The sequence below is a fragment of the Cygnus atratus genome, chromosome 2 (genome assembly GCF_013377495.2).
Source record: "Cygnus atratus isolate AKBS03 ecotype Queensland, Australia chromosome 2, CAtr_DNAZoo_HiC_assembly, whole genome shotgun sequence".
Classification (NCBI taxonomy): Eukaryota; Metazoa; Chordata; class Aves; order Anseriformes; family Anatidae; genus Cygnus; species Cygnus atratus.
This window is the reverse complement of record NC_066363.1, coordinates 140,831,084-140,849,412: the sequence shown is the minus strand read 5'-3', so window position 1 is coordinate 140,849,412 and position 18,329 is coordinate 140,831,084. Positions and strand designations below refer to the sequence as shown.

General features: G+C 38.1%; 1 protein-coding gene across 1 annotated transcript in view; it reads right to left on the bottom strand.

Moving 5' to 3' along the window:
* Nucleotides 1–7,093: 7,093 nt before the first annotated feature.
* The window catches only part of ZFPM2 (zinc finger protein, FOG family member 2), a 311,239-nt gene continuing 300,003 nt past the window's right edge, over nt 7,094–18,329 (bottom strand). Inside the window, exons 6-8 of the mRNA XM_050709069.1 lie at nt 17,475–17,681; nt 13,042–13,266; nt 7,094–9,585 (exon numbers count right to left, since the gene is read on the bottom strand). Coding sequence (XP_050565026.1) covers nt 7,094–9,585; nt 13,042–13,266; nt 17,475–17,681 — 2,924 coding nt within the window. The remainder of the gene's footprint in view (nt 9,586–13,041; nt 13,267–17,474; nt 17,682–18,329) is intronic.

Genomic DNA, 18,329 nt, shown 5'->3' with positions numbered 1-18,329 from the left:
CTCAAGCAGCACTTCTATATTTTGTCACACAGTTGCCCAGAGAGGCTGTGGAGTCTCCATTCCAGGACATTAAATGCCTAAGTGGACACAGCCCTGAGTACGCTCTTGTATCTACCCCTGCTTGAGCAGTGGGAGTTGGACTAGGTGCCTGCCAGCCTCAGTCATTCCATGGCATTAACTTTGCTGGGACATGGCTCCACCCCTTGATGTTTTTGTAATTTTGAGGAGCTAGTGGCTCCTACTCTGCAGCTGCTGGTATCACAAACAGCAGAAACTGTTTGTATAGTGTATACATACAGCAGAACCTGTATAAAGGTCACAAAGACATATTCTCTTTTATCTACTTCTAGACACTGCAAGTGGAGTGAGCAATTCCATAATTCATTTCAATGGGACTTTTGTTAGTATTAGCTGTAGGTTCCAAATGCCTGACCTGCATTTTTATGAGTGATTTGTTAGCAGCGGTGGGTAATCCTCCAGGGAGAAGAGGTTTTGGTACTTCGCAGAGTACTAACTTTACCTCATCTCCATTCCTAGAAGAACTTTAGATAGGAGGATAATTCATGTTTTCGGAATGCTGCATTTTGCATCAAACTGTTTACTGTAATGAAACAAGTCATTTATTTTTATCTGAAACGGCATCACATCTCTCATTCTACTGCTGCTTCTGAACATCGATAGAAGGTGCTTGAACTGTGCTCCTCCACACCGGCAATGCATGCACAACAGGATCTTTGAGAGCCCAGAGTAATGGCTCATGAATGTCACTGGAAAAGCTTTCACAACATTTTTTTTTAGTCCTTTCTGGTGATAAGAAAAGTTTGGAATTCTTCAGTTTTCTTTGGTAAAGAAAACTGGCACTTTCATCACCTGAGACTGAATCCTATTTTAACTTTGCTGTTTACAGGTCTTAATTATGTTTGTTATGATCGTAAAGCAAATGCAAAAACTAGTGTTAGAATTTTATGTAATAGACAGCTGGCAAGTATACACAGGAGTTTTGTATCAGAAAGGTATAATGGATACCCGCATGCTGAATGTTTTATATTAATATCATTTTTGTATTGTGAATGCCATTATCAGATCTAATATAGCAGATATAATCTATGATGTATTTTGGTGTTTGTGGAAAAAGGAACACAGTGTAATTCCTAGGGGAGGTTCCTGCAGAGCACAGCCAGTTTCCTCTGTTTGTGAAGTGGCTATCACAAAGGGACACTGGCAACCTCTAGCAAAGTGAAGTTCAAAAAAAATGACATCATGTCAACATCTCTCAGCTACTTATAACATTTAGTTCCATAAGATGAGAACTTCGAATGTATTTTAGTGATGCTACATATTTCAATAACATAGTATGCTAATGTATTAAAAACTGTAAACATTGCCAACTTTTTTTTTAATTATTATTATTTTTGGCCTAAAATAAAAATTACCCACCCAGAAAAGACACTTCTCATAAAAGGAAAGGGACTTCTGAAATAATTTATGAAAGCATACTGCATGTCAAGTTTTGTAACACATAAGCCTCAGTTGCTGATTGACAACTATATTGACCAACATTGACCAATATTTGCTCAATGTAAAAAGACAGAAACTACCATGAGGGCAGAATCCCCAAATCCCTTCTCCCCAGGTGGCAACTCTTAAAATCCCTAGTCTCTTTCTCTCTTTGTAGTCCAATGACTAACTGTTTTGCAGAATAACACGGTCTGGAGGGGAGAAGCAGTAAATGCTGACTGCTCTCTATCCCTGTTGCTGCCCTCACAGATACAGGGGGACTGTCCTGATAGCCATGGGAGCTGATTAAAACTCAGCTGCTAATGAAATTACCACCCCCACTTGATGGATGAATACTAGACTATTTATAAAAAGTGAACATTAAAATTATCAGTAGTGTAATTCAAAGATTGTGTCCAACCCATTCTTTCATGGAGTTCACCCACAAAGAACCACTGAGGTTCTGAGTAACGTGACTAGGATTTAGAGAGGAGTGAGTTTCAAGATGTGGGGAGGGATATAAGAGCTCTAACAAAGAGACTTAACTGGAGGAGATGAGAAACAACTGTGTGAATTTGTCTAATCACCTCATTCATCTGCTTGATCTAACTTTTTAATGTAGTTTATCTTCTTTCCCTCTTTTGGACAAGTTGATCTCTCTGTATATGTTTTATACACACATATATGTGCATCTGTGGATGGAGTAGGAGAAAGAAGTTGCGAACATCAGAAATAAGGTTTCCTGTTCACCCCAGCACAAAAGTTCTTGTCCCATGCTTGCAGTCACAACTCATTCATCTTGTGCCTTCATATTATGAAGAAGCCTCAATTACGTGAGTGTAGATTATCTGCCCACCTCCCTGCCCCATGTTCTGTTTCACTCCATACACAAATGCCACCATAATTATTTTAGTTGATTTTGCTATGGCTCTAAGGGGTCTGGATTCAAAGCACTGTCGGTGACCCATATGGGTGACTTCAGAGAAGAGGACCAGGCACACTTGTAGGCTAACACGGCTGAAGCTTGGGTATCTGAGTTCTCTCTTATTTGCAATGGGTTTGGCATTCATCTGTTCTGAGCTGTGTCTTTCCTGACAGTTCCTGGCAGCCCAGTGTCCCACCTGTGAAGATGATCTGCAAGTGGGAAGAACTGTCATTCCCTTCCTTATTGTCATCCTCCAGGAGAAGGAGACAACAAGTGCCAAAATCTTTGTACTGGCAATATTCAGCATTTTGGAATGATCTTCCAAGGATTTTGTCTCATTGGTATTTTTGACACTCTCAGTAGGCCTCATGGGGTGCACTGCATTTTTGTAGTGCTAGTGCCTTGTAATTGCTGCCTTCTGTAGCCATCAGAGTACCCATACTACATTCTTCAGATTAACAAAATTCTGATTCCCTTTCTATTTATCTTCTTTGTCCCTCAATTAAATTATCCCCCATCACCATTCTTCCATTGTACTCATTGCATAATTTTAAGACAGGTTTTCCACGTTGTTCAGAGCTCCTCCTCAGCCCAGTTTTTAAAGTGGTTCTGGTTTACAGCCCGGGTCCACTCAGAAGAATAGATTAGCCCTCCTTTACCTCACCTTGATGATGGTTCTGGCTTTTATGTTTGTTTGTTTGTTTGTTTGTTTGTTTGTTTTTGTTTTGTTTTGTTTTGTTTTGTTTTCCTCCCTTCTGCTTATCACATTCCTGCGGACAGTGCCCAGCAATGAGTGTAGTACCATTTGTAGCAGTGAGAAAATGTCACCCTAATGCTATTGCAATTAATTCAAGAGAAATAGACATCAGTTTTTACCCTTTCCTGCCTGCATTGCTCATGTCCACCTCATTTATGGTTACAGTGAAAAAATCACTATAGTGTAAAGCATTCAAATAGAGACGTGACACACCACATGACAAATGTGTGAAAATTATGATATTAATGGGGATTCACCAGAGTCTTCAAAGCCAGAATTTGAGGATACAGGCAAATAAATGAGGCAGACATGGACATGGCCAGAACATTTCTTCTTAGAACAGCAAGTAGGTGGGATATTTTGTGAATAAGATCTTCCTTAAAAAGCCAAAAGGTTTAAGTTAAAACCCACTGGGCATTCAGTGCATCAGGTGTCTGGCAGGATTCAGCTCTTCTAAATATTAGGCCTTCATATAAAGCAAATTTACTTGTTTTATCATAAAAACAGGAAATTTTTAATGCCTTTTGTCGAGCTATTCATTTCCACTTACTAGCCCCAAAGATTTATTCACTGACTCCAGCTGACAGAGAATAATTAATCCAAAGTATTCAATGGAGGTGATCTACTTCCTGCTCTTCACATAGGCAATTTGATACATAATTAAGAAACCTACAAAATCTCGAAGAGTTTATATTCAACAGGAGTTCTTAGTAATAGACAGTTTACCTGTTCTAGTATCCCTTTGAAGTAATTCATAAATTTACTCTGAAGAGACTAGAAATAATCATTTGGTCAGGAAGCAGAATTAATGGGTTAATTGTAAATAATATTTATGACTTAAAATATAGACATGTTTAAAACCCTCAGCTGGGATTAGGACAGCATTGTGCAAAGTGGTTTAAGAGACATGACAGATCTTTCTGACCAAAGAATTTATGCTCTTAATTCAGATGAGCAAATAAAAAATGTGTGCAATAAAGAAAGTGAAAAAAACAGAAATAGTATGTAAAGTTATAGGAAAACATGGTTCCTGAGATAGGTGAGCAGATATCTGCTTTCTATTTTCTAACAAATGTATAAGAAAACAAATGTCAGTAATCTGTAGTTGCTACTCACCTAGCTAATGTGAAGTTTTACTTCAGAGAGTGTGAGGATGTAACCTTGGGGTTTTGCATACATCAGAGTTGTTAGATGCTCCAGTGAAGTGAGCAAAATGTGCAAAACGTGTGTAAAATTCAGTAAAACTATATCCACAGATGATCAGACTGTGCTTGTTTTGAATGTATAAAAATGGGACCAGTCAACCAAATAGGTTAGTTATAGAGAGAAAATGCCACCAGGTATATTCTGTGGTGTGAAAGCAATTGGATGAGCCATAGGAAGAACATAATACAGCATGTCAGGCTTTAAATTATTTCTGCAATATATCAGGTACCCTAAACATTTCCAGATCAGAAATGTTCTGTGATAAGGCTTTTTCCCTTTTGGCACCACTTTTCAGCTGGTTACTCCCTTTAACCTTAATATTTTCTCTTACTTTCTCATGGCATAAACACCTCCCTGGAGCTTAGTGATTGTCACTTACACTACCTGTGGCTTTCTGAACAACTTCACCCAAAAGTTTTGCCTATACATGTGGAACTTTCAGAATCTCCTTAATTCAGTCCAGATGTAATCACTTGGTTCTTTAAACCAGTTTTGTACGATGGATGATTTTCAACATAATGTTTGCCACCAAAAAGGCCAAAACGTACCATCTACCTTAAATATTGTGGATTCATAGATATACTTGTATGATATTTTCTAATAAATGTTCAATTGATAATCATGAATGATTTGTTTGTTTTACCCTCGCGGTGTGTGTGACACTCTCCCTCCTTCGTGAGATTTATTAACCAAAGCATTTGCTATAGGAACAATTTTGGTCCTACTGAAATTAATGTATACACTTGTCTTTATTGGGAGTGAGAACTGGCACAATTTTATGCATCTGTATTTTATATTTGAAGCCCAGCTAAACGTCAGAGTTGTAAATAATACATCTTAAAATGCTTTTTATATTTTTGCTACTGGATCACACAGAATCATAGAATCAACATGTACCTGTTCATCTGCACTTGCAAATATAAAAGGACAAACTCAGTTTCAAAGAATACAGGGCAGGGTTGCTGAAGGTTGGTGGTATTGCATATTCTTATGCTAGACTCTAGCTGCTTGGTTGAAATATCATCCTTTTATGTTTTTGATTCTAAGTTGTTTCGTTGGTTTGTACAGGAATTAAATTAACTACAACTGTTTATGTGATATATTCAGGTTATGGCTTTGCTTTCAAATTCATAGGATGAAAAATGCATCAATAGTTCACTTTTATAATGTCAATTTTTTAATGAAAACAGTGTACAGGAGACTGAACAATTGCAAGTGAAGGGTATTAATTGTGCATTTGTTCAGACTTCAGTATAAAATATTGAATAGTAATTTATATATTGAATTAGTGGAGCAAACTGCTGTTCAATTTAAACAACTCTTATTAGTTGTTTTTCTTAAGACTACTGAAAATATAAAGAATCATACCAGCGGTATTATGAAGCAGATTGTTTCACTGATTTTGACATATGGAAGTACTGCTAGGGAAATATGTCTTCCTTAGCTCCAATAAAGGGAACAGCCTTCTTGGATTCAGACCTTCACATTTTAAATTTTAGTTCACTAGGTTGTCTTTGATCTGGTTGTGCTGGTGACCTGTCAGCAAGGACTCCCTCAGAGTTGAGGCATCCTTTATATTCATTTTGTCTTTGGTCACTTTGCTCCCATTGAAGAGGGGGCAACGTTAACTGTTTCTCAGAGTTTCTTTACAGTTTGTGAATGCTGAATCCTCCCTTTTGTTTTTCAAACAAAATAAATTTAAAGAAATTACTGCCAAACATCTCCAATGATCTGGAATTTTATTCCATCCATATACATGCATAGTAACAACATTTGTTGAGAAATTATTTCTATCAGAAGTAGAACATTATCTTTGTGATCACCAGTTGCAGTATTGCTACTCTTATATTTAAATATATCTTATATATGAATTAGATTCATAGTTGCAGCATTGAGTTTAGGGTTTTGTTTTAGACTGTGCCTTTCAAAAGATAAAACTGATTGATATGACCTCATTACTTACAATACTGCTTCCAGTAATTTTGTTCATTCTTTATAAAGTATTGCATTTAACAGCAAAGGTTTAAAAATTGAGACAGAGATGCATCAGCGAAAGAAAATACAAGTACTATACAAGAAAAAAATTGCCATCTTCATTTAACGTACGTTTCAGATTAAGAAAGTGGACAGAAACATACTGCTACATACAAATGCAAAGCCTAATGACTAAGGTACTGTATCTGCTAAAATATAAAGTGCAAACTGAGCCCAATTGTTCAAAAAATTGAAATTTTAAGGCGAACTTTACAGCATAGTTGAAACTTCTTTGCAAGTTATATTTTAGCATATACATATATTTGCAACAGCATATAAGAAAAAAAAATCAGGATACACAAGTGCTTTTGAAGCTATTTCTAAAATGCTTTTCTGTATTGTTTGTGACTATTTTCTTTAAAATCTACTATACAGTGCAAACCATATGTGCTACACAATAACTATACAATAACATTACAAATGACTTTAATATAAAGTTTTTAAATAAAAAATAACATAACTACAGCTATGAATACTGCTGGTAAAATAAATTAATATTTTTGAAAATGGCACCAATAATACACTTTACTAATGGACTGTAATGAAATTACACCTTTAAGTCTTCAACTCGGCAATAGTGAAATCTCCTGATTGTCCAGATGTAATTCAAACAGCTTTCTTTAGACTGTATGGAACAATATGCTAAACACAGGTACCAAAGTAGACCAGTTGTTTCATTTGACATGTTCTGCTGCATGTGACGAGCAATAAAACTTCTTATGAGTTATAAAGTTTGAAAGATTGTTGAACTGGATGTCACACAGTCGGCAATACTTTCCACTGGTTGGGGCCTGGGTAGAACCATTCACTCCTTTAGCTATACTAGACAATTGTTCCTCTGCTGTAGGAATTGCTGGAGAGACATTTTCATTTGCAGTTAACGGATTCTCAGAGATCCAAGAAGGAGACTTGTGCCCATCTTCATGTGGAGGATTCTGGGAAATGTTCTCCTGTTGTGGGTTTGCTGCAGGTCTTTCCTCCTGTTTTAGTCCCCCATTAACTATTACCATGCCTCGGTTTTTTGGCAATAGTGGAAGAGACTCTTTCTTCTGCACAGCACATCCATTTGAAGGAGCCTGGCCTTTATGAGATTCACTTTCTGTATTTGTGCTTTGATCTAAATCAGTATTATGAATGACGAGAGAACCAGAAATGTAATCACTTGGCTTTATTCCATAATATGGAGAAAGCTGATCTGCTCCTTTAGCTTTCTTTATTGCTCCAGGGTAAAGGCATTGTGGAAGAAACAAATGTTTGTTTTCTTCTTTTGTAGCAATAAGCTGGGCTGCTTCACTAAAGACTTTTAGTCCTTGAAGTGTCGCTAAGTGTGTGGAAAATAAGTTTCCGTTAGGAGAGGACTGTTTTGAGTTTCCATTTTTCTCACATTTGATTATGCTTCTTTCATAGCTGACATCTGGGCTGTTTCTTTCACTTTCTGGGTTTTGAAACACCTTACTGTCAAGCTGTCCCAGGTCATTACGCTGATGGGCAGTGACAGGGCAAAAATTCTGCTTATGAGCCAGGTAGTTCTCTACCTTGTTAAAACTTATCTTGCATACTGTGCACTCATGATAGTCCAGCAGCCTTTTGGGAGAGGTGGATGTCCTCTCTGACTGGGGTAAGCATTTTTTACTGAGATCTATTGGCACATCCATCTCCAAGCAAGACACAGTGGAGTGGGGAGTATCACACTTTGAAACGGGAACACACTTGTTAATAGACAGTGATGTTTCAAGATGCTTTGACACTATTCCTGGAAATATATCACACCGTGGATGGTAACATTCTCCAAGACTCTCTGTTGACTCTTGAGTAGATGTACATGGATTGCCAAGATTAGCCACATCCAGAAATCGCTGTTGTACTAGTGGTGGCCTTTGCTCTTGCTCTGGTAGGCACATCTCATACATCTTTCTCCGCTTCCGTGTACGCATTGTTCTCTGCATGGCAGGCACTTTGTTGGAAGCAGACCTCTTCAGTGGGGGATCATGGCGAGTGGCACAGTAATACTGCTTGTGGACCATGTATGTTTCATGTCTGCTGAAAGTAATATTACAAGCTTCACATGTGGTCTTATTAGGATCACTCTCCCCTTCTACTAAAGAAGCATTGGGATTCTTCACATCAGAAGGTTTTCCATTTATCTTCTCATCGCTGTTGCTTGCAGTTGATAACTTCTTAGCTTGTGCTGTGAAGTCTTTTTCATGACCTTTATTGTTTGGCCCAATCAAATCTAAGACACTGGAAGAGTTAATGCAAGATGTCTGCAGAAGCTGATTCTCTGGGTCTGATGTGTGAGGAGCTGTATTCAGGATGCTTATAGAGCTTTGACCATTACTGGGACTTACAGCTTCTGGCATTTTCTCTGGAACACTGGAAAAATCTGGTGACTTTGCCATCTGCTGCCATCGGCTACTGCAGTAGTGCTTTTTGTGCACCAAGTAGTTGTCCAAATTATTGAATGTTATGTTGCACTCAAAACACGTAGCCCCTTTTGGCATCAAAGGACTGTAAATTACTGGAGGATAATTGCTGCTTCCATGCCTCAGCCGCCGGTGGACCAGTTCAGACATTTTGGCTAATATCTCTGAAGCCTGAGGAACCACAGTGATGTCCTGGGGAAAAGCAAACTGTGAAAGAAAGGGTCCCATTGGGAAAGAAGGACCAATATTAGGCTGAACTGGCGATGAGGCAAGTCTTGGACTAGATGGTTCAGATTTTATTTTAGTGTATGATAAACTTTGCTTGTTTGTTGCAGGCTGTGTTTCTGGCCTCTGGTTTGGAAGAAAAAGTGGAGCCTTTTTTTCACATTTATCAAGCTCTGTATCAGAACTTGCGTCTTTAGTCTGCATGGTCTTTTGGCCCTGGGGAATATCATTTCTGCTCAACAGGTCTGTCGCTGGCTGTAAACCTTCCTCATTTCCACTTGGAGAGTGTTCAATGTCACTTTCTCTCTGAATCTTGTTGCCAGAGACATGTAATTCTTGGTGCTGCAGTAGCTCCCTCTGAGTTTGGAAGCCAAAATGGCAGTGATTGCATCTAAAGGCAGCTTGAGTAAGATGCGAGAACAGGTGCTGATGAAAGTTAATCACCGAGTCTGCAGTATAAGTACAAACTGTGCATTTCAGACTAGCTCCAGGCGGGAGAAATTCTTCCATTTTCACTCCTATAGAAAAGATAAATAAAATACAAGTTAAAGTGACCGTTTTCCCCTTCAGAAAATATACAGGAAAATCAGTTGCACAGAAGGCACAAACACAGTAGGAACAACTAATTTCCTCCTGATGGGAATCTTGCATATGTATTAGTCACTCAGAAAATACTTGAATTGGTTCAGAATTTCTTTCCTCAAATTGCTAGAGGAGATTCCCAGACTTCCGCTCTGCTGTGGAGAGCCTTAGTATCTACGTGCACTCAGCAGAGATGAAGGGAATGAAAGAACAAGGGAAAGGATAAAAATAGACTGAACTTATTCTAAATGGAAAGGTCTTAAAAATTACGGTTTTAACTGAGGAGACATAATGTTCTCCACACACAATCACTAGATATTTTGAATGCACAGAAAGCACATCAAGGTCAAAAACTGCAAGATTACTATGTGGTTTCTTTAAGGTACAGCCCTCAAACAGAGTGCCTGAAAGAGTAGAAGTAGCACTTTGCACATTACTGATGATCAACTTTTTGCTTCCACAAGTTGGCTGTAGTGTGGGAAAAATATACAGAACTATCCTCACCAGAAAGGACTCATGAGTTGTATTAACTGTGAAGGTAGGATGAGAAATAAGACATGGTTTCACAAACATTTTATCTCCCACATATAATGGCTGTAGGTAGTTACTGCTGTAATACAACAGCTTTCCCTATCAAGAACAATACATTCAAAGCCATCTTATAATCATTGCTGAAACACAAAAATATTTCACAATATTTTGAAAGTAGAAATGCTTAAAAGGAGATTAGACCAAATTTCTATCTTGCATCAACACAGAAACAACACAGATTCTGAATACTTGTGGACAATAAAAGCTGAAAAATAATTGGTAGGGATTGTATTGGAAATCTAAATGAAACATGGATATTGGTTCCGTATACACACACACATATGCCTTGGTCAGATAAACTACATTTGTGGTAGTGGAACAATATAAAGCTGTAAGAATATTGTGTCTCAACCTGTGTGAAGCCATTCTGTTGATCTGGAGGTCCTCACTTCACTGTGAGCATCACTAATTCTCACATTTGTAAGATACATTTAGAATTTGAACTACTCCAGGCCTCAGACGACAAAACTGAGCAGAGGAGACACACAGAACTTTAATTACTGCTTGTTCCCTGTCAGGCACTTTTTTTGCCAGGAGGACACAAGAAGCTTTAGCTCCTCCACTGCCGTGAGATGGTGTTTCATATGCTTCCACATTACATAGTGCAGTCATAGGGAAAAATCTCTATAGAATTTCTGTTTCAGTCGGGGCCCAATGCTCCAGTGGCATAGGTCTGCTACAGCCCCCAGTGGGCCCCTCCACAGAAGCTGAAGCAAACCCAGCGTTAGGTTACAGGGTATTCGGAAGAGTAATGTCTCATTCTTACTGCAGAAGCAGCAGTATAACTTGTGATAATCTGTACAGAAGAATTAAAGACTGGCAGGATCTTAAAGAGAGAAAGACTGATGGAACTGACTACTTTGTGACTAAAACAGAGGAGACGGCTCGAGTTTCAGACTCTGATCTAATAAATACCAAAAAATTCTTACTGGAAGTTCAGCCAGAAGAATCTATGCCTTTCAAGAAACACAGACGCTTATCTCTAGGTTGCAAGAAGAAGCAGTCACTCATAGCTCACAGCTGCAAACCCTCTCTACACCTAAGTCAATGATATGACACCAAATGCAAAGAGTCGAAGCAACTGTCTCAGACAATGGCTACAATTTCAGAAAGAAATGAAGTTGTTGTCTTCCAAGACTAGCTGGTTTTAATTACTAGACTGTAAGACCTTCTGAGCTGCATTTGCTTACTCTTATTGAAGCTGTTCCACTATTCACTGAACACTGAAATCTTTGCTAGGCAAGAGAGACAGAAAATGGCAATAGCCTGTTATTCAAAGTCAAGATATTGAAGTACAAAAATATCTGACCTCTAAATGAATGGCTAAGTGTTATCTGTGCTGTCTCCATTAGGAAGTTTCCCACTCTTCTTGTCCTATTCTGTGAGGTACCAAACTCTGAAGAAAAAGCCAAAACATATGATCTGAGACCGTGACTTCTATGAGATAATGCACTGATTAGCAATGCCTGAAGATCTTTTTTTGTCTCCTGCACTAAACCTTTCTGATTAGATAATAAAGTATATATACTGGGACAGAGTTGAGGTGGTATAGAAACTTGTCTAACTTTTGTGTACTTTAAAATGTCTTCCAACATCCTGGTTAAGGCAGCTTCCACAGTGTATTTCTTTTCTTTTCAAACAAGGAAAATATAATTTGAAAAGCATCAGAAGAAACTTTGTCACATCTCCACAGATGGGCAGACGGGAAAAAAAAGAAAAAAGGCAACATGATGCTTCCTAGGATTGTAATTGCTGCCCAAGTATCAGAGAAACGTTTTTCACTTCACTAAGTCCACAGAGCAGACTTCCTCTTCCCTATGAGTTTTACTACCAAAGTCAAATCAGGCTTTCTTCTGTCAGTAAAGCACAAATTATCATCCTTTACACTTCAGCCATTTAACACGAAAACCAGGGCCCCTGTGGGGCCCTTGTCTCTGTCCAGACAGACCTCTGTATGCGAGACAACCAACATACCCACACCTGACACTGCAGTCTTATTTGCAGATTTTGAGTGCTAATGGAAACTCTAATGCAGAATGTTCTGCAAATTCAAAACCTGCAATCCCAGACCTAATTCAAAACAAATTCAAACAGCACACTCAGAAGACCTTCAGGGAGGGAGATAAGATTCCTGCTGAGGTTTGGATTTTTAATCTCAGGAATTTTGTAATCCCACTTTCCATAAATCCAGTATTATCATTTTAACAACATGGACAAAGAAAACACTATCCCAATTCTATATTTATAAGGAGGAAAATAATATTTTTATGAAACAAGAAAATAAGTTTTTATGAAACACGTGCCCTGGAAAAACACACTAAGAGTTCTTAACCCCGCTCCTGAAAGCCCCCTGCCTCTAAATCAGAAGCCTACTTCAGGACCCCAAGATGTTGTTTCAAAAGGAATAGGTCTCTGGTGGTATGTCTCTCTCCACTGAACGTCAAAAGAGGATACATATATGTGGCATTTTATGAGACTCACATTTGATGAAGGGAATCCTGAAGTAGTCTCTTAGAAAGTACATAAATCTCTGAGAAACTAAGAAGCAGAATTCTAATTGTGATTGGATTCCTGAACTTTACCTTCACTGGTAAAGAAATCCTGCCTATATGCATACATAGACCCATTAAGAGACTGCATTTAAATGAGGTTTAGTTGATTAGAGAAATGACTCTGGTTACGAGAGAGATGCTTGGTGTAGAATAAAGGTGGAGACACACTGTTCCACTGAATGTTTATAGTGAATAATTCTTCAAATAGGTAAATCTAGAAGGGGATGCAGGAAAATATATGGCACTTACCACTGTGAGAATTCAGGTGCATTTCCAGAGCTCTTGCGTTAGAAAAACTTTTGGTGCACTGCGGAAAGGGGCAGACACTGGATATCTGTTGAGCACTGTCTTCATTCTCCTCCGACAGCTGAGGCCCCTCTCTTTGCCTCCCACTGCAGTAGTACATGAGGTGGGCCTGCAGATTCCGCTCGCTTCGATACCAAATGCCACAGGATTTGCAAGGGAATATGTCCTCTAAAAGCAAATATAACCAGGTGCAGGTTAGCCACGGTGCATTCAGTGCCAACCAATTAACACAGCAGGATTAATTCCCTTCCCTTCCCCATTAAAAACATGCTTATTTAATAAAATACTGAAAACAGAGCCACAGGTTTATTAAAATGTCACTTGCTGGACATGGGAGACAGCAGTTTCTTTTAAAATGAATTTTTAAAAATAGTTAATATGAAAATAGCTGGAAGTTTTTGGCATGTAAATATTTAAAAATGAAATAAAGTTAATTGTTTGATGTGAGTATGCAGTGCCAATTCAAAAACTAAGCTGTATTTCCAACACATCATCACACAATAGGAGACACCTTTCAGTCATGCTCTTTTTTGTGCGCATGCACAAGTCTTTTCATCAGCGTCAGGCCTTGCAATTTTTGAGTGCTAATTGCAGATCATTCTGAAGAATGAATGCTTATGCAGTTATCACTGTAAAATCCTGTTGCTCTGATATCCTGGAGGCCAGACTAGATTATGTTTCTTTTAGATCATGTAGCATTGAATGTAGTATACTAAGCAGCATGTTTATTTCCTGGGTTCTTGTTATCAATACTAGAAGTTAAAATTTCCAGTGTACTTTGTCCTCGTATTGTTGATAAATTGTTACTGTTCCACTTTTCACAATTCAAAAGGGATATTTGCTAATAATGGAATTTCTCATTGTCTTTTATCCTGAAGCGTCAGCATCCTCTCTGAGGGGAAGACAATGGAGAGGTTGCACAGAGTGCTTCCCAGCAGCAGAGGGAGTAGATATGTTGAGCATGTACTGAAGGCTACATACTTTACTCACATGAAGAGTAATAATGAACACTGTATATTTACACAAAGCAGACAGATATATGGTTGTTAATATCCTGTCAGAAGGATACCTTACACAGTGCATTTTCTGTATCTGTCTCAAAAGGATAAAAGACCTGTTTGATCTTTCTGAAAGCTGAACTTGTTATCCTATCAGTAAGAAAAAGGAAGAAATCCTAGCCCTTTAGGGTACATATATACTAGTAAACTAAAACAGTGACAGGGGCTAGACTGGAGCACTGGAACTTCTTTTTTATATTGTTAAAACATGGGGATGGTCCCTTCCACACTTTTGGCTTAAGTCAGTTAACATTTTCCCCACTTCTGGATACAGTTTGGGAGTTACCATAGGCCATGTATCATTCCCTGTAATTGGTTTGGATGCTTCTCTCTTGTTTTTGAGACTCGGAGAGGATAAAAGTATGAGTGCAGCCACACTGTGCCAGCTGAGTGCAGGATCAGGGATCAGGCAATTGTAGTCAATGTTAAAATACAATGTTAAAATGTTGATCTTGGTCAACACCAAAACTCCCACTGACTGCAGAACAAAAAAGGGCAAAGTTTAAGGCAACAGCCCACTAAAATGGATGAATCTTTTATTTGTTAAATCTCCGCAAATGCAGACAAAATTTACAGTTTGCTTCACCGATTGCATGCTAATGCTTGTCTACTTCTCTGCTCATGAATTTATATAAAATATCTTCACTACTACCAGTGTTTATTTTTCCTTCACCGCTGAATAATTGTGCATGACTTTAAGACACAAACATTTAACGAAGCAGTTAGTATTCAATATACCACTATTAAGACTTTACTGATATGGCTTATAGCATTTGAAATGTCCATATCATGTGAAACCTGACATTTCAGCATTTGTTTTTGGCTGAAATTTCAAAAAGTTGAACCACTGAGGTTTTCTTAGAAGAGAAAGTCCAAAAGTCAGTAATAAGAAATTTTGATTGTGGGTAAGCATGTCCCATTTGAATTCATTTGACAACATTCCATCACAGAATTGAACTTTCTGATTATCTCAATTAATTTGACTCCAACCACCTTTACTTCCGATGGCTAGATAGCCTGGACAGACTGCAGCTCTGGTTATGCACAATGAATATGTGACTCTCCGTATGTGCCATGCAGAAAAAATATATCTGAAGATTTTTACATGGTGGGAGGATGGAATTCCACAGAGAATATTGTATAGGAATATGACCTGAAACTATTACTCCCCTAAAGCAATGCAAAATAGTTAAAGTCACTCTGAGTTAATGTTTAAAATATTTCAATTTGTTTCAAGATAGTTTCAAAATATTTCAGTAGATTACTTCAGAAAACAAAACATCGAAGTTCAAGCTGAATAAGCCAAAGGTAATATTCTAATTTTGATTTTTGAATAGGAAACATTACAAAAACCAACCCTACAACATTTACTTTTTCTAGAAATTGAAATTGTTTTAGAGATCTGAAAATAAGATGTCTCATTACAGAACCAAATGTGCATTCAACATATTATTGGACTGACATTTGACTCGAGACTTTACTGAAAAAACTGAATTTCCTCAACTCAGTAATGAAAGGTGGAGACTTCCCAGTCTGGTCAGAGGCAAAAGTAGAAAGTTCTGGACAGTGAGACTTGCTGCTTTAGCAGCCTCTGGGAGTTAAGATTACTGAGGTTACTATGAGCTGCTGCTGAGCCTGTAGAGTAAGAGCAGAACATCACAAACTTAGATTCCTCTTGGCAGCAGAATTAGCAATGATGAGTGCAGCTTGCTCTACAAAAGGCATGAAAGCAACAAACGTGCTTCCAGCAATTTGGTGCTCTAGAAATCTGGCTACTTTGCCAAAGCCCAGAGTTGGCCATGCATGGTTTTGCACAAAAATGTATCTTCAGCTGAAACAAGTTGCAAATGAGTCTGTCCTTTACACTAGGTAACTCCTTCCCTGGTGGCTTCCTTGCAGCTGTTGGCTATGAACAATGGTCTGCCTTAACTGTGGTAATTTGCTGGTCCATTTAAGGGGCTTCCAGCACCACCTTTTGGAAAGATCCTGTATGATGTTAATTGTTGGTTCTGTCAACAGAGATATCACCTCACAGCAGCCCCAGTGCTAGGGTAAAAATGCATGTCATTATCTAAAGTGCTTGAGATTGCTGTCAACTCTCTGAGAGGAAGGACTCAGATGACTTGGACATTTTAAGGTTTATCTTTTAAAACAGGCTAACAATAAATGCATAGCTATTATAATTGTTTACCCAGAAAATCAGCAATGACACAAAAAAAAAAAAAAAAAAAAAGAAAAGGACTGAATGAAAGGTGTTACCACAGATATTTTAATTAGTCCTGTCTGAAAAGCTTGAAGGTGTGTGACTGTTCAAGACAGTATTATTCCGTGTGAACCTGAGTGGCAGATCATGCATTCATGTGATTTAGGTGCGTTCACACATGACATACTGTGTTCGGTTGTTCACTGTATCTAATCACACTACTTACAAACCAGAGGAAGCATGGGGAGGTGTTATGATGCAAGATCTGAATGGTCAGTCTTACAGAAAAAAAAAAAAAAGAAAAAAGAAAAACAACCCTGAAAGAGTTAACTATGTGCAGTAGGCCTAAATGATAAGTGGTGAGGACTATGGTAATATTTAACATTTGAAAAGTACTTGGTGAGGAGGGTGAGAAACTTAAGGCTGTATAAAGGTAAAAAACAGTAACACAAAAAAAGTTGAAGAAATGAAATCTAATTAGAAAAACATTCAAGTTGAACTGTCCCAGCTCAGTAATTCACTAATGTGCTAATGTCCCTCCTCTCTAAGGACAACACTTAATTAGATAGTATATTTTGTCCATGATAGGGTCTATTGATGTCTAGAGGACTTAAAAACATTCTTGGATAGCAACACTGAACAGTAAATATTACAATAAATCAGGGATGCTATAAGTAATGATCACTGCTGCATTTTGAAACAGCCACTGAAGAGATGTGTTCTATCTTTCCATTGACTATTGTGAATTATTGCCAGAAGCTGCAACTATAAGCAACAAGCTGACTTGAGCAGCAAAGGCTGGACTTTCCGACTTAGCAGGCCTATCTCATCTGCTTTTTTAACAGTTTCTGATTCTATCACCTCTGTGAGCAGATGACAGAACTGCCACACGAGGGCAGGTCTGATGCTCTGGGTGAGCTCAGCTGCCAGAGCATTTTTCTTCCTCCTCTTGTCTGTGAGTTCATGTGAGATGATGGGGAAACCAACCCAGGCTGTGAGCTGTGTGTTTTAGGCCATGCAATTTCTGTGATCTTGAGTTCACTGTTAGATCTTCATATGTTCTTTAGAATACTGCTGTTTTAAAACAAAGCCAGAGAATAGCATTCACCACTTACTGTTCACAATAGCTGTAGGCAAAATAGATGCCATTGCAGCTTGTTGAGGGAGCAATTGTATTGAGTCCAGCAGGCGTGCAGGATACATCCCTTCTGTAAGAGTCATCTGACTAGCAGCTTGCAGCCTTGAGTCAAAATCCACAACAAAGGCAATTAGCTCTTCACCCTCTGAGATGGCCTTGGTCGTGGTACACCAAAGCTGCCCTCCTGTAGGAAACATAAAAGAGAAAGATTTAATTGATGATATCATATTCCAGAACTTCAACATCAGTACCATGTCTTTACACTCTCTTTTAATTTTGAAGACTTGTTCGAGGGGAAGATGCAAATAAATTTCATGTCTACCATCTTCCTTCTATCAACATAAGAATTGTCAATGTATATGAAAAACAAATTGGGGATATTTTTCCTAATTATTTGCAGGACTAATATGCATTTACTTTTTAATTTTCTACCCTAAAAGGTCAGCATTATAAAAATCAAGGTGAAAATATTTCCACTAAACTTCCTCTGTATTTTTTGTAACTCTGTTTTATTTTGAATACCAAATCACAGCATGATAAAACCAAACAGCTGGAAAAAAAAAAAAAAAAAGACATCAGATTTCCTCTTAAGGACATTTTTCCCCTCCCTTATGTTTGCCACCATCTTTCTCTAAAAAATCTTCCCTTATGTAATATTCTTCGTAACATGACTGCTTTATCTCTGCTTACACTGACTGAACTTCCTGAAAAGAAGATATGCCAAAGATCTGTTTCATAAAGGCTTATTCAAATAAAGGTTTGTTTAAAAGGTGGGGGGAGGTGGAAGAACTTTCATCAAACAGTAAGATACACTATAGCTCTGTGCTGCAAA